The following is a 14,863-nucleotide window of genomic DNA, read 5'->3' as shown; positions in this document are numbered from 1 at the left end:
TCACTTGATTGAGACACCAAATGGGATGTCAATGTGTGTGGACTGATTTTTTTCCCCCCACCCAGCAAGAGATAGCACCTTCAGGGAGTGGAGAGAATAAGTACTATTTCTCCCCTCCTGAAGACCTAGGTGATGTTGGAGGTAGGGAACTCACTTGCTTTACATCAGCACATACCATTAACATCAATCAAGCAAAGTAAAAACACTTTAAGGGAGTTAACAGCTGTCTCTGCGCCAGTCCCAGGGAAGTACAGCACCCTTGGGTTAATCGAGGTGTGGAACTGATTGAGTCTGGAGCAGTCCGCGAGGCACACTGTCCACTTCTCCCACATGGAGGAGGAAATGTGGCAATGGTGGCTAAGGGAGGGGCAGGAATGTGAGTTAAAATTCTAAATATAAATAAATACATTTTAAACCCTAACCTCAGTGTTATATAGACTTCCTAATTTAATAAAATCCTCTTATTTTCAGATGAAGAGAAAGGAGGCACTTTAAAAGTTGAGGATTATGGAATAGCAGCTAAACGTGGTAAGAACTGTTTTTAAAAAAAAATGTAGCAATATGAGCTATTCAGTTACTGCAATAAAGACCTAAATCATGTGTATCCTTGAACTTGAAGTGTTTAAACCTCCACCTGGGCATCAGCAAGCTACTTTTCTAAGCACATTTAAGTACCAGAATCTCATCTATGCCGTTAAAATACAAATTCTAGATACAACAAAACATTATTCTAGCTCATTCAGTAAAGGTGAATTTTTGTTCACTCCATTCACACATGTCCACTCCCACGTATTATTGGCATAAATCTGCTATCGCATTTGCTAAATTTTTTCCTTGTTTTTTGAAACTCAAGCTAATGATCTTTATCATTAGAACTGTAGCATTTGAAAGCTGGCTCAGTGGGTAGGTCCTCCCAGCACGTGTCATGGAGTGATGAGATAATGGTTTTATACATTCAGTTTCCAAATGGCTAGTTCCCAATTTTAGCTGCACTTTTGGAGAAGGTGATTCGCAGAGGCTTGGTGATTTTTTTTTAATTGTCTTTCTTTCCCATCCCTTCTCACACTGAAGAAGCAATTGACAGGCCACCCTGAGCCCTTCCTGGCCATTTAGCACTCTCATCATCAAGGATGTGGTGTGTTTGATCTAAAGAGTGGAAGAAATTAATTATTCACATGTTCAAGGGAAGAAAACGCAAGTGTTATGTAAGACTATGCAGTGTACATAGGTTCTTGTATATTAGAAGAATTTACAGTGCATTTCGTGAGTTATTGAGTCTAAGTGGTCCCTGCCACCTTAATAAGAAAATTAAAGTTGTACATCATGGTATTGTAAAATAGGCGTTGTCCTGGGTCAGTAGATTATCAGTTAAAAGGGAAAGTTTTTATCCAGGAATAAGGCTAGATTATGTGCATCTGTTTTGATTGTCATTTTGTAGTTCTGAATTACTTAATTTGGAGGGAAGGAAGGAAAAGAGAGAGGTGAATCATAAATGCATTGCTTCCATTATTATATTTCCTCAGTTCTTTTATTATAACCAGTTTTGTATTTGCCTTTAATATGGTCCGTAATATGAATTTATTTTGGCCTGCGCCTAATTACTTCCCCAATAGTTCATTGAACTTATTCAGTGAATAGCTGACCCATATTGACCCATGATGCATCCTAGGTTGCTGAGGGAAGTAAGGGTGGGAATTGCAGCAATGCTGGCCATAATATTCCAATCTTCCTTAGATACAGGGGTGGTGCCAGAGGACTGGAGAATTGCAAATGTTACACCCTTTTCAAAAGAGTGTAAGGATAAACCTGACAACTACAGGCCAGTCAGTTTAACCTCAGCGGTGGGAAAGCTTTTAGAAACGATAATCCGGGACAAAATTAATAGTCACATAGGCACAAGTGTGGATTAATTAAGGAAAGCCAGCACGGATGGTTGTTAAAGGCAAATTGTGTTTAACTAACTTGATCGAGTTTCTTGATGCGATAACAGAGAGAGTTGATGAGGGCAATGCTGTTGATGGTGTCTATATGGACTTTCAAAAGGCGTTTGATAAAGTGCCACATAATAGGCTTGTCAGCAAAATTGAAGCCCATGGAATAAAAGGGGCAGTGGCAGCATGGATACGAAATTGGCTAAGTGACAGGAAACAGGGAGTAGTGGTAAATGGTTGTTTTACGAGCTGGAGGAAGGTATACAGTGATGTTCCCCTGAGGCCGGTACTAGGACTGTTGCTTTTTTGATATGGATTAATGACTTGGGTGTACAGGGCACAATTTCCATATGTGCAGATGATACAAAACTTGGGAGTGTAGTAAACAGTGAGGAGGATAGTAATAGACTTCAGGAGGACATAGACAGGCTGGTGGAATGGGTGGACACATGGCAGATGAAATTTAAGGCAGAGAAGTGCGAAGTGATACATTTTGGTAGGAAGAGGAGAGGCAATATAAACTAAATGGTACAATTCTAAAGGAGGTGCAGGAACAAAGAGACCTGGAGGTATATGTGCACAAATCTTTGAAGGTGGCAGGACAGGTTGAGAAAGCAGTTTTAAAAAAAGCATACAGAATCACGGGCTTTATAAACAGAGGCATAGAGTACAAAAGCAAGGAGGTTATGTTGAACCTTTATAAAACACTGGTTCAGCCACAACTAGAGTATTGTGTCCAGTTCTGGGCACCGCACTTTAGGAAGGACGTGAAGGCCTTGGAGAGAGTGCAGAAAAGATTTACTAGGGTGGTTTCAGGGATGAGGGACTTCAGTTATGTGGATAGACTGGAGAAGCTGGGTTTGTTCTCCTTAGAGCAGAGAAGGTTGAGAGGAGATTTGATTGAAGTGTTCAAAATCATGAAGGGTTTAGATAAAGTAAATAAAGAGAAACTGTTCCCATTGGCGGCAGGGTCGAGAACCAGAGGACACAGATTTAAGGTGTTTGGCAAAAGAACCAAAGGCGACGCGAGGAAAAACTTCCCGCAGCGAGAGGTTATGATCTGGAAGGCACTGCCTGAAAGGGTGGTGGATGCAGATTTAATCGTGGCTTTCAAAAAAGAATTGGATAAATATTTGAAGGGAAAAAATTTGCAGGGTTACGGGGAAAGAGCGGGGGAATGGGACTAACTACATTGCTCTTACAAAGAGCTGGCACAAGCTCCATGGGCCGAATGGCCTCCTTTAGAACTGTAACAATTCTATGATTCCATACAAATTAGTATGGTCCTATTTTTCATCCTCAGTCTGAGTTGAGTTAGCTGAACTTGGCCAGGGTGCTTGAATTGGCCTTGGTACCCTGCAGGTTAAGGAGGGGAAAATCTTCCAGGGTTCGCACTCCTGATCCCCGTGCAGCAACCCCCTGCTGGAAGTACACGTATGCGGATGTCCATGGAGGATAGGTTTGGGCTCTGCTGTCATAGAGTCATAGAGTTATACAGCACGGATAGAGGCCTTTCAGCCCATCGTGTCCGTGCCGGCCATCAAGCCCTGTCTAATCTAATCCCATATTCCAGCATTTGGTCTGTAGCCTTGTATGCTATGGCATTTCAAGTGCTCATCCAAATGCTTCTTGAATGTTGTGAGGGTTCCTGCCTCCACAACCCTTTCAGGCAGTGAGTTCCAGACTCCAACCACCCTCTGGGTGAAAAAGTTCTTTCTCAAATCCCCTCTAAACCTACCGCCTTTTACCTTGAATATATGCCCCCTTGTTATAGAACCCTCAACGAAGGGAAAAAGCTCCTTAGTATCCATCCTATCTGTGCCCCTCATAATTTTGTACACCTCAATCAAGTCCCCCCTCAGCCTCCTCTGCTCCAAGGAAAACAAACCCAATCTTCCCAGTCTCTCATCATAGCTGAAGCGCTCCAGCCCTGGTAGCATCCTGGTGAATCTCCTCTGCACCCTCTCCAAAGTGATCACATCCTTCCTGTAGTGTGGCGACCAGAACTGCACACAGTACTCCAGCTGTGGCCTAACCAGTGTTTTATACAGCTCCATCATAACCTCCTTGCTCTTATATTCTATGCTTCGGCTAATAAAGGCAAGTATCCCATATGCCTTCTTTACCACCTTATCTACCTGTTCCGCCGCCTTCAGGGATCTGTGAACTTGCACACCAAGTCATGCCCTCTGTGGTTGAATAGCCCACTGACCATTGTTGCTGTGGTTTAGACATGTATAATTGTGAGGAAGCACCCAGTGCCCATGAGGGGAAAAGAATTGACAAAAAGAGGGGAAAACCAAGAATTTCCATTTTTTTTTTCTTGAAATATATGATAATGAATTACTGTTAAATTGACCAGAGAGGAAGGAGCATCAGAACTTTCACCTGCACCCGTTTAATCTGTAAAGAGCAAAAGCAAAGATTTTTTTTGGTGAATTACTCAGCATATATACAGTTCATTTTTCTGCCTTAATTATATGCAGCTTTAAGTCCTACTATCATCTCTAAAATGCCAGCTTAATCTTGCCCTCGTGATACTCCTATAACATGGATCCCATTTCAGTTATTAGGAGGGGAGGGATGTTGAATTTTTTTTCAGTGCCACCTCCTTTTATATTAGTCTGCCGTTGAATTTAATACTATGATCTAGTGTAAATTTTGTGCCTGTTTTATTGGAAGTGAGATGTTTGTGCATGTACATAAAAGGAATTGATGATTGGCTGCTGATGCACTTTGATTATGTGACAGTTCTGAAAGCTGCCAGGTATATAATTCAACTTAACAAGTTATGTCCTTTTTCAGAGAGTTTTACCAGATATGAAAACCAGTTCTTTTTATTTTGATTTAGTATGTCAGAATATGGAATCTGAATCAACAGATAAACCTTTTCTTTGCATGGATCTTGTATACATAACTGTGCTGCTACAAGAACTTGGTTTCCAGAAAGATGCAGTTTTCAAGGTAATTTTGGACATCTTGATAAAATTGGCAACTTTTGTTTAGCGTAATTCACGGTGTCTTATCTAAAATGATGTGTGATTCTCATTACAGCTTGCCAGGAAGATTAATGGTGTCGAAAGCAGTTGGGCGCTGGGAGCTACATTCCATTATATTGACTCCCTTCACAGAAACTAATGTGAAAAACTGACTAATGTTTACATTATAGAGCAACACAATCAGGGTTGAACTCATTGCCTTATACAAAATGTTGCTTTCACTGCTTGGGGAACTGGGAGATCTCAAAATGTGGGTTTGGGCTTTGTGGATTGTAATACTTTTAAGGTCTGTCCACAATGTTAAATTTTGGCATTTTAACCTAATAGGTCATCAGGTTACTAATTGATGCTATTCTCCAACATATTGGCAGTTATTTTGCACGACTCCACCAAACAAAATGGGTGGCGAGAATTGTTTTCCAGGTGCAATATCTCGAGCCCCGATTTTAATTGGGAAAATGTTTGTAGGAGACATAACTAACTGAATTGTAAGAGATTATTGGATGGCTTGTTTTGCTTGAATAGTCCCACCATTTGTATATGGGAGGACCTACACTGCAAGCTGTTCCATGCTCAAAGACTAATTTCCACAAAATAGAATTTCAGTTAGAGTTACTTTTCACGAGCCCCCTTTCCAAACAATGAAGGTAATACTCTCTTGTTTTTGAGGAAACATGCATAGTCGATTATTTTGTACTCCGTAGCATGTAGATAAAAGCTAGCTGGCTGTAAGACATCATTAACAACTGTGATTCAACACTCCATCTACAGTAGCTGAGACATCTGTGTGAAGGTTTTGTTTTTAGATTCTGGGTTAAAGGAATATTCCACAGTTGCTGACCGAGAAATAGCATTTGGCACTGGGCATTTATTAGTTGCAATGAACTTACCTCATCAACTGTTCCTATTTGTAACAGATAACAGCATGTAGTGACATATTACATATCTATGTAATATTCCTTATCCTTTGTGTACCAAAAAGAGCAGCTGAAAGAGCCATAGCAGTCTGTATTTGTGTGACTTGATGGTAGGTACAGCTTTCTTTGTGTCTGATGTTGAACCATCCTCATTTGGAAGTGTCCCCCAACAGTATATCTTTCTACGTTACTGCTCTAAACATTTCTAAAGGGAACAAAGTTGTGGGGCTTTTTAAGAGTGACTTACCATGCTTTGTCTAAATCCTCCTGCAGGAAGTGTGCTGAATTGGTCTACAGTGGGTGGGACTAGGAACAATTATCCAAGCCCCTTCTGTGTTCATGAGATAGAAGCCCAAAACTCAGTTTAGAGGACAATGAGTTTAGAATTAATATTGGGCCTTTCCCCAGTGTAGGGTTCATAGGATAGATGCCAGCTGGCCGTAATATTTGGACAATTCCCTATAGGCAAACTAGTTGGCACCTAACACTTGCTGCCAGATCAGTCCTTCCTATTCGCCATTTTGAAGTTACTCTGATCAAGAGGGCTTTTTGGGATTAAAGCAGCTGATGCTAAGATGCTGACTGTCTCTTAAATGCATGTTTACATTGAGCTCGAGGTCTAATCTTAAGGTCAAAGTTTGGTTGAATTTCCCATCTTCTCAATTTCAATGTGCTAGACTCAGGCAGAAAGATATGAGACAGGTGATGCATTCCGCAGACCTACCATATTCTGGGAACTCTGTCTTAATTAATCATGATTGGAATAGCTGCCTTTATGGTATCTAAATTAATTTGGGGGGGTGGGGTGGGCATAAAGTCTCCATTATCTGGGAGAGTGGGGGGAAGATGTTGAGTCCTGGTTGCCCCTGGTCTCTGCCCCATTATTGGATTGTCCAAAGTCCTGCTGGATGTGGGAGAGGATGCTTCTTGAACCCGCTGCCCGTGCCCCCAACATTGTGTGCCTGCATGAAGACCTGATCCTGGCACAAAGGGAACCTGTTTTCCAGTCAAAGGCTGACTACCCTACGGCAGTCAATTGCAGAATTTACCACTTTCCCAATGACATTGATGGATGTCATTTGGGAAAGTGTCAGATTTGAAATTGAAGGGTTTTGTAATTTGTAATTTTTTTTTTCATATCTTTATCTGCAACAGTCGACCCACTTATACTGCGGCAAGATGCAGCAGCAATATCCCCCAGCTGTCATGTGAGGTGGGTGCCCCAGTAGCACTGAAAAAGGCATAGGTGCCCACTAAAGATATGCTAACGCCCCTGGGATTTGAGACGGAGTTAGGGCTGCATCCATACGATGGACGGAAATTCCGCTCTTCCCCGGATCTCTCCCGAGAGCTGCCCAACAATTTCTATGGTCTATAAACGATTCATTCAGTCTAGTTCATCCGATATCAAATTTAAACAGCCATTCTTCCTTTGCCCGCTGATTACAAGTGGATTACCTATTTGTACTATTTTTTTTCCCTTAAAAACTGTTATGGCACACATGCAAGATGTTCAAACTTTAGTTCAATTGGAAAATAGAAGCATCTACAGTTGGAAATGCGCATTGACTCCCAAAAATGATGTAAATAAATTTAATTTTTGGTGTACAACTTGCAGGTTTAGTTTTTTTAAGCACACTGAAGTTTATTTCATATGCTTTATTGCTGATGTTGCACTTTTGGGCAGAAGGCTGAAGCATTTGTCACTTGTTATTGGGCTTCTAATGAAGAACCTGTGTGGGTCAGGTTTTCTTGGAGAATTAACTTTTTTGCAACATTCATGTATGTCTGGTATGTCGGCCATGAAGCAACATTAATGGAGCTTGAAGGAGCATAGTAATAACTTGGAGGGTCAACTTGAGTTGAAGTTTTTTGTTTTATTGTGCAAATATAGCATTTTTGGTTATTTTGAGAATTTGTAGCACATCATATTGACTTTATTGGCTAGTCTCCTCCCTAAGTTTTTGATCAAATATTTTGGATTTTTTAAACTCTTTGGACTTTCCAAAAGAAGCTATCTATGGATTGTGTGTAATCTTGGTTGACTTTATTTTTTTTTAAACTTTTTAAATGGTTTTATGGAAAATACTACATACAGATCATCAAGTCATTTTGCAGAATATAGGCCCAGACCATTTTATTTTTTTTCCACTTTTTCCTGATTTCTCAGGGCTACATGCATGGAGTGAGGTCAGGCAACTAAGCATTAGGCGGTGTGTAAGAGTGGTGCAGCAATAACTTTGCTGCTTACTGAACATCAAGAACAAGTGGCCGTAGATTCAAGATTAAATCCAAGAGATTTGGAACAGAGGGCAGGAGAAACTTCTTCACACAGAGAGTTGTGAGGCTATTTTGCAGAATATAGGCCCAAATAACGATGTGCTTTATGTGTATAAAACCCAGCAACTTGTGGCGAGGAAGAGATATCCCATGTGTTGCAATTCGCCACAAATTGCTGGACGATTTGCACCACTCCTCCGTTAGCCTTACGAAAATGGCAGCTCGCCCTCAACCGTTTCAGAAATTGCTGCATTTGCGCCGTGAATACGAATTAAACTCGCCGCAGAAAGTTAGGGCTGGGACTTAACAGCAAAAGGACCCTTTTAATGATGAGATTAAAGTTCCTGCAATACCACTCAACCTCTTAGCCCAGAATGGGAACAACTGAAACTGGGGTCTCATTCCTGCAGGTAATAAATTGCTCTTATAGAGGTTTTTAAAATGTAACATTTTTTCTTACTTTTTCTGTCGTTTTTCTTTCTTAACCCAATCTTTCCTTCGCTTTCTGTACCTAATTTGACTCTAATTCACCCTAATTCCTTCTCCGTCGTTCCCGTTTCGTTCCCAATCCTTAATTCTCATTAGTTAAGGAGATGCACTGTTGGTCCTGCCGTTCATCAAGGTCCCAAATGCCCCGTTGTCCTCGTAACACCATTATCAGCTCGCACTTCCAGCAAAAAAAATTTCAAGCTAAAGGGTGAAGAAAAAAATCTAACTTAATGGGGCATACCACGAGATGCCCCGCTCCAGCAAAATCTGGGCCATAACAGTTTGGTTGGGTGTAAGTCACACTTCAGTACAAGTTTTCAAAACCAAGCCTGAATATTACATACTGAAGACAGAGAAGAGTATTTGGAATCATTCAAACTACAGGATATTTTCTACCACTTTGTGAAATATGAGCTCCTTTCATAAATGACTGCTGCATTGAATTATGTTTGTGAAGCAAAAGAGAGGGTTAAAAAAGATTAACTGTTCAGGGAAAAAAAACATTTTAAACCATTTCTAATGGTATCTGTGCTGTACTTATTTCCACTGCAGAATGTGTATTTTTAATTAATTCCCTCTATCAGCTGTAGTATGGTACAAGACCTCGGTCTACATAACTGCACTGCACAGTCATAATAGGGGAGAAATCGTCCCCCGTCGCATCCAATTTCTGGATGAAGAATAGGAGTTGGGGGGGGGGGCAATTTCCATGCCAGATTTCCCCCCTCCCCCCCCCCCCCCCCCCCCCCACCTCCCACCAAAATTGGCAACCTGTGACTTCCAAGAGCCCGGGGAACCTGCCTACAACAGGTGTTGGGTCCTTGGAATATGCTATTCAGAGGCCCAACGCCTGTTTTAGGACCCTGTGCCAAACTCAGCAAAAACTGGGTGGAGCTTGTGTCGTGCGAGCTCGGCTCAGTTTTTCCGGGTCTGCAACGGCCTAACCAGTAATCCTTAAAGAACACCTGGAGACTGCCAAACAGGTAAGCTTTTTTTTCCACTTGCCTTAATATGGAGCCAGGAGGAGCAGGAGTGCTTTTCCTAGCTCCAAAGCAATACTGCAGGCTGCTGCCGGCCCATGCTTGCCGTACTCCGTCTGCCTCCTCCCCGCCCCATTGCAGGCCTGCTGGCCACTTTGTGCTGGTTTCCGCCGCAGGTCCAATTTCCCAGCCATTGTGTTTTATAAAAGTAAACCGCTACTGTGTTCACTTTTACATCTAGCACATTTTGTTTGATGGAACCAAAGAAGTTCCAGCATACATTGAAACATAGAAAATAGGAGCAAGAGTTAGCCATTCAGCCCTGCTCCGCCATTCAAAATGATCATGGCTGATTGTCTAACTCAGTACCCTGTTCCCGCTTTTTCCCCATTAACCTTGATCCCTTTAGCATTAAGAAATATATCTATCTCTTTCTTGAATACATTTAATGACTTGGCCTCCACTGCCATCTGTGGCAGAGAATTCCACAGGTTCACCACCCTCTGAGTGAAGAAATTTCTCCTCATCTCGGTTCTAAATGGCATTCCCTGTATCCTGCGACTGGGACCCCTGGTTCTGGGACCCCCAGCCATCGGGAACATCCTCTCTGCATCTAGTCTGTCTAGTTACTTCTCTATTTCATAGACGTGGAAGAAGTAACAGCGACATCTACGTTTAAATCTGAAAATAATCATCCTGTGCATAATATATGCAAATCCCTTTAGGAATCAAATGTTGTGCAGCAAGGTGGCTACTTAGATTTCTTGGCTGGCCAGGAACGGCTTAGTCACAAATATTTACTGCTGTTGTATAGAAACATTTCAATCTCCTGAGAAGGGATTATTTCCACAACACACACCACTGTGCAGAGCTCTCTGTTCTTTGCCCTTCCTCAAGATTGGAATTTCCAGGGCCACTGCAACACTCAATATAAAACACATCACTTTTTAGAAAGAATTTATATGCTGAGTATCCAAAATATAATCAGTGCTGAGGGATGGAATATTTTCCCCACTGCCAGAGTGCACCTTGAGCATTTGGGCGGTTCGCACCTGTTGAACTAAGCCCAGCTTGAATCTGCCCCTTTGGTTGGGCTGCAGTACAAATAAATATAATGGGTACCCTTTTGCAATATGCTGTACTGAAAACTTTCCTAAGTGCCGTATCTAAAGGCAGTCGTCTTTGTACGGAGGAACCCCCCCCCCCCACCAACCTGCAAATACTGACACTCCTAGAGAATTATTGCCCTAATTTGAGAAAGACAATGCAATCATTGCAGAAAATGTATTTTTATTAGTTAACAGCAAAAGATGTAATGTGCTAAGTCAACAACCACAAGAAAGAGTACATAAAATTCTTGAGTACACATCTCCAGGCAAACTCAAATCTCTGACCCACCCCCCACCCCCCCCCCCCCCCAATTCCTGCAACATTCTTGGCTCTGTGGACCCATTAAAAAACCTATGATTTAAGATCAAACTTTGATGCTAGATGTAAAGCTAGGGCCAAATTCTAAATTTTAAACCCCTTGTATATTGACTTTTTTTAAAAAAAGGATTCCGTCCATAAATAAACACTTAAAATACATCAATGATGGTCAAAAGTCAATACTTCCTATTGGAAAACAGAAGATTTTCATTTACTATTTCTCACTTTTTCCTTAACATACTATTTTCTTTAAGATTACTAGTTTTGCTGCTACTTTAGCCCTGGGCTTTTTTCTTCCTTTTGTCCCATAAGAGCATGGAGACACAGACACAGACCATAACAGTTTACAGCAGCTTGTATCAGAAAGCGGCAATGTATTTAAATGTGATGCCCATCTCTTTACAAAAGGAATTGATGCTGCATGTAAAATTGATATTAGTCTACAACACAATTATTTAAACTGGATCATAAGTAGTGAACTTCATACATGCTTAAGACAAGCTTTTTACATGCTTTAGACGAGCATAGGAAAATTGGTATTAGTCTACAACACATTTATTTAAACTAGATGATAAGTAGTGAACTTCATACATGCTTTAGACAAGAATATTAACTACAGGAAGGCATTGCACCATTCTTGTAAACAGGTGACGCATTGTCCAGCTTGTTTGCTGTTGGCCCCACAGATGTCTTTCAACCAATCCTTAAACAATTCATCATCCTTTCTCAGAACAAGAAATTGGCCTAACACTACGTATGCCTGAAACACAGAAAAAAACACAAGTTAACATGAAAGTGCATGTACTACTGTGATTTTCTTTTGGTAAGCACATTAGATTTGGTTTATAAAGGGCTCACTCAGTGTGTATAAAAGGTACAGACAAAAACCTATGCTTATCACTCACTGGCATAGCAAGTTGCAATTACACTGTCACCATGAAGAACTCAGTAGGTGTTACCTTATCAAAGCCTTGCTCTTCCAGTTTTCTTCCAAGTGTTGTTCCAATACCAGCCAAGGCAGATACTGACTTGTTCCCCATTGGTTCGGAAACAAAATTCCTGTGCTTGTGTGATGTCGAAATCATTGTGCAGAGGTGTTAAATCTGTTGACAACAATAAGCGAAAGATATATTTAGTTATCTGGGAGAAGCTGTACAAGTTTTGAACTACAAAAGGCCCCTCTGCATCTTCACTGTTCGGATCATTCTACAAATTGGAAAATTATAGATGAATTGTGCAGGAACAGGTTATGTATTAGTGCTCCAATCCAAGGGTCGGAAATTCAGGCATGGAGGGCAACATTTCCCACCCAAGTTTCCATTAAGTTTTATGTCCTACCACTAATCATTGCATATTTTCATCCTAAATACCATGCAATTTTATGTAAAGAGTGATTACGGTGAAGCTACATCAAAACAACATGTACTCACTAACGAACAATAACAATAAATCGAGTGTAGAACTTGTTCAGTGTTTAAAAAATGGATTAGCTAGGACCATAAAGCACAACTGGACAATCCTCACAAGAACTTAAGTTTAGAGGTATCCAATCATCTTATCCCTAATAAAAAGGGCTCTATTCTAACCCTTCACTTGTAAAGATCGAAAATTCACTCTTCATATATTGAAAGTACAGCACAGAAACAGGCCATTCGGCCAACTGGCCCACACCAGTATTAATGCTCCACACAAGCCTTCCCCCTTCCCCTATTTCATCTAACCCTATCAACATATCCTTCTAATCCTTTCTCCCTCATGGGTTAATCTAGCTTCCCCTTAATTGCATCTATGCTATTCACCTCAACTTCTCCTTGGGGTAGCAAGTTCCACATCCTCACCACTCTCTGGATAAAGAATATTCTCCTGAATTCTCTATTGGATTAATTGGTGACTATCTTATTTATGGCCCCTAGTTTTGATCTCCCCCACAAGTGAAAATATCTCTACATCTATCCTATCAAACCCTTTCATAATCTTGAAGACCTCTTAAATCACTCCTCAGCCTTCTCTTTTCTAGAGAAAAGAACCCCAGCCTGTTCAATCTTTGGTATAACCTCTCAGTTCTGGTATCATCCTTGTAAATCTTTCTTGCACTTTCTCTAGTGCCTCTATATCCTTTAGAATCATAGAAAGGTTACAGCACAGACGGAGGCCATTCGGCCCATCGAGTCCGCACCAGCTCTATGCAAGAGCAATCCAGCTAGTCCCACTCTCCCGCCCTATCCCCGTAATCCTGCAAATATTTTCCTTTAAGTACTTATCCAGTTCCCTTTTGAAGGCCATGATTGAATCTGCCTCCACCACCCCCTCTGGCAGTGTATTCCAGATCCTAACCACTCTTTATATAATATGGAGACCAGAACTGTGCACAGTACTCCAAGTAAATCAATGCCTAAAAAAGTAACATTTGAAGATTAACCTCTTGTCAGAAATGGTACAGTCTAGCTGGAGAAGCCTGTTAACTGGAAGCACAATGTCCTTTAAACTTTCAATGGACCATCACACCCGTTAGCAGCCTCGATGAACACAGATTTGAATCTTCACCGGTTCTCTGCTCCCTGAGCGTATCTGGGCTTTTCCTTGTAGTCCAATTTATGAGGCTTTCTCCAGCTTGACCAGGCCAGTTTTGATGAAGAATCAGACCCAAAATATCTTCCTATTTCCAGAAGATGACTTAGCTGTTGTGCATTTTAAGTGCTTTCTGTTTTTAATTTTGGAATTGCAGCATGTGAGGGTGGATGTGTGTGTGTGTTTTTAACACATCTACCCTCTCAATATAGCTCATTATTTCTTTGCCCTTTCCATCAGTTCTTTCCCCCCTCTCCTAACAATCTTGATTCCTTGCTGGGCAAGGTTAACAAAGCCATAAAAAGTACAAACAAAGCACTGGGGCTCATTTATAGAGGAATATAATTCAAGAGCAAAGAAATTATGTTCAACTTATATAGAACCTTGGTTAGACCACACTTAGAGTACTAAGCACAGTTCTGGTCTCCATTTTACATATAGAAGCACTGGAGAAAGTGCAAAAAAGATTTACAAGGATGATACCAGAACTGAGAGGAAAGGCTGGGGCTCTTTTATCTGCAAAACAGAAGGCTAAGAGGTGTCCTGATAGAGATCTTTAAAATTATGAAGGGGTTTGATAGGGTAGACGTAGAGAAGATATTTCCACTTGTGGAGGAGTCCAAAACTAGGGGCCATAAATATAAGATAGTCACTAATAAATCCAATAAGGAATTCAGGAGAAACTTCTTTACTAAGAGAGTGGTGAGAATGTGGAATGAGACGAATACCATAGATGCATTTAAAGGGAAGCTAGATAAGTACATGAGGGAGAAATGAATAGAAGGATATGTTGATCGTGTGAGATGAAGTAAGGTGGGACGAGGCTCGAGTGCAGCATAAACATCGGAATAGACCTGTTGGGTTGAATGGCTGGTTTCTGTGCTGTAAAACTATTTAAGTCCACAGGCACTGTCTAAGATCTTGTCCAAGCAGCCATTCTTTATGTATAGGCCTTCACAATCTCCTGACTATAAACTGGATCAGTGATGTTATGGAAGGGGAATGCCCCTGTGCATTCAAAAATGGCTCCACACAAATGGCAGTAACTAGCCTGAGGTCTCAGGATCCAGGAAATGTTGCAGATTAGGAATTCTGCACACCAAGCCTGTAATGTGGCTTGCTATAGTTCCACAACTCCAGAGCATCTCTTGGGCGATTGCAAAGTCACTGCTCCTGTTGTTTCCTAGGAAGCTGCACGGAGGTGGCCTAGCAGGGGGAGAGATCCAACCCAAGGATCTTTGTGCAAGTCAGAAAACTGATGTTTGACAAAA

At 41.2% G+C, this 14,863-nt stretch overlaps 2 protein-coding genes across 2 annotated transcripts in view; one reads left to right on the top strand and one right to left on the bottom strand.

Annotated features, from left to right (window-relative positions):
* Window positions 1-7,458, top strand: part of entpd6 (ectonucleoside triphosphate diphosphohydrolase 6) — an 81,748-nt gene extending 74,290 nt beyond the window's left edge. Inside the window, exons 12-14 of the mRNA XM_067989315.1 lie at window positions 472-528; window positions 4,783-4,895; window positions 4,986-7,458. Of these exons, the coding sequence (XP_067845416.1) occupies window positions 472-528; window positions 4,783-4,895; window positions 4,986-5,069 (254 nt within the window). The 3' untranslated portion in view covers window positions 5,070-7,458. The remainder of the gene's footprint in view (window positions 1-471; window positions 529-4,782; window positions 4,896-4,985) is intronic.
* Window positions 7,459-11,549: 4,091 nt separating this feature from the next.
* On the bottom strand, window positions 11,550-12,122 carry LOC137324230 (barrier-to-autointegration factor-like). The gene is made up of 2 exons (XM_067988374.1): window positions 11,984-12,122; window positions 11,550-11,784 (listed from the first exon to the last, which is right to left on the bottom strand). The coding sequence occupies exons 1-2, from the start codon at window positions 12,107-12,109 to the stop codon at window positions 11,638-11,640; spliced, it is 273 nt and encodes a 90-aa protein (XP_067844475.1). The 5' UTR covers window positions 12,110-12,122; the 3' UTR covers window positions 11,550-11,637.
* Window positions 12,123-14,863: the final 2,741 nt, after the last annotated feature.

The sequence above is a fragment of the Heptranchias perlo genome, chromosome 8 (assembly GCF_035084215.1).
Source record: "Heptranchias perlo isolate sHepPer1 chromosome 8, sHepPer1.hap1, whole genome shotgun sequence".
Lineage (NCBI taxonomy): Eukaryota > Metazoa > Chordata > Chondrichthyes > Hexanchiformes > Hexanchidae > Heptranchias > Heptranchias perlo.
The sequence above is the reverse complement of the archived record's forward strand: the minus strand, read 5'-3'. Positions and strand labels throughout refer to the sequence as shown.

What these genes read in the sequence shown, in the direction of transcription:
- LOC137324230 (XM_067988374.1), bottom strand. Translation starts at nt 12,109, where the DNA reads ATGATTTCGACATCACACAAGCACAGGAATTTTGTTTCCGAACCAATG. An exon ending in AAGAGCAAGGCTTTGATAAG is followed by an intron (nt 11,785 to 11,983) that starts GTAACACCTACT and finishes TCTGTGTTTCAG; the next exon opens with GCATACGTAGTGTTAGGCCA.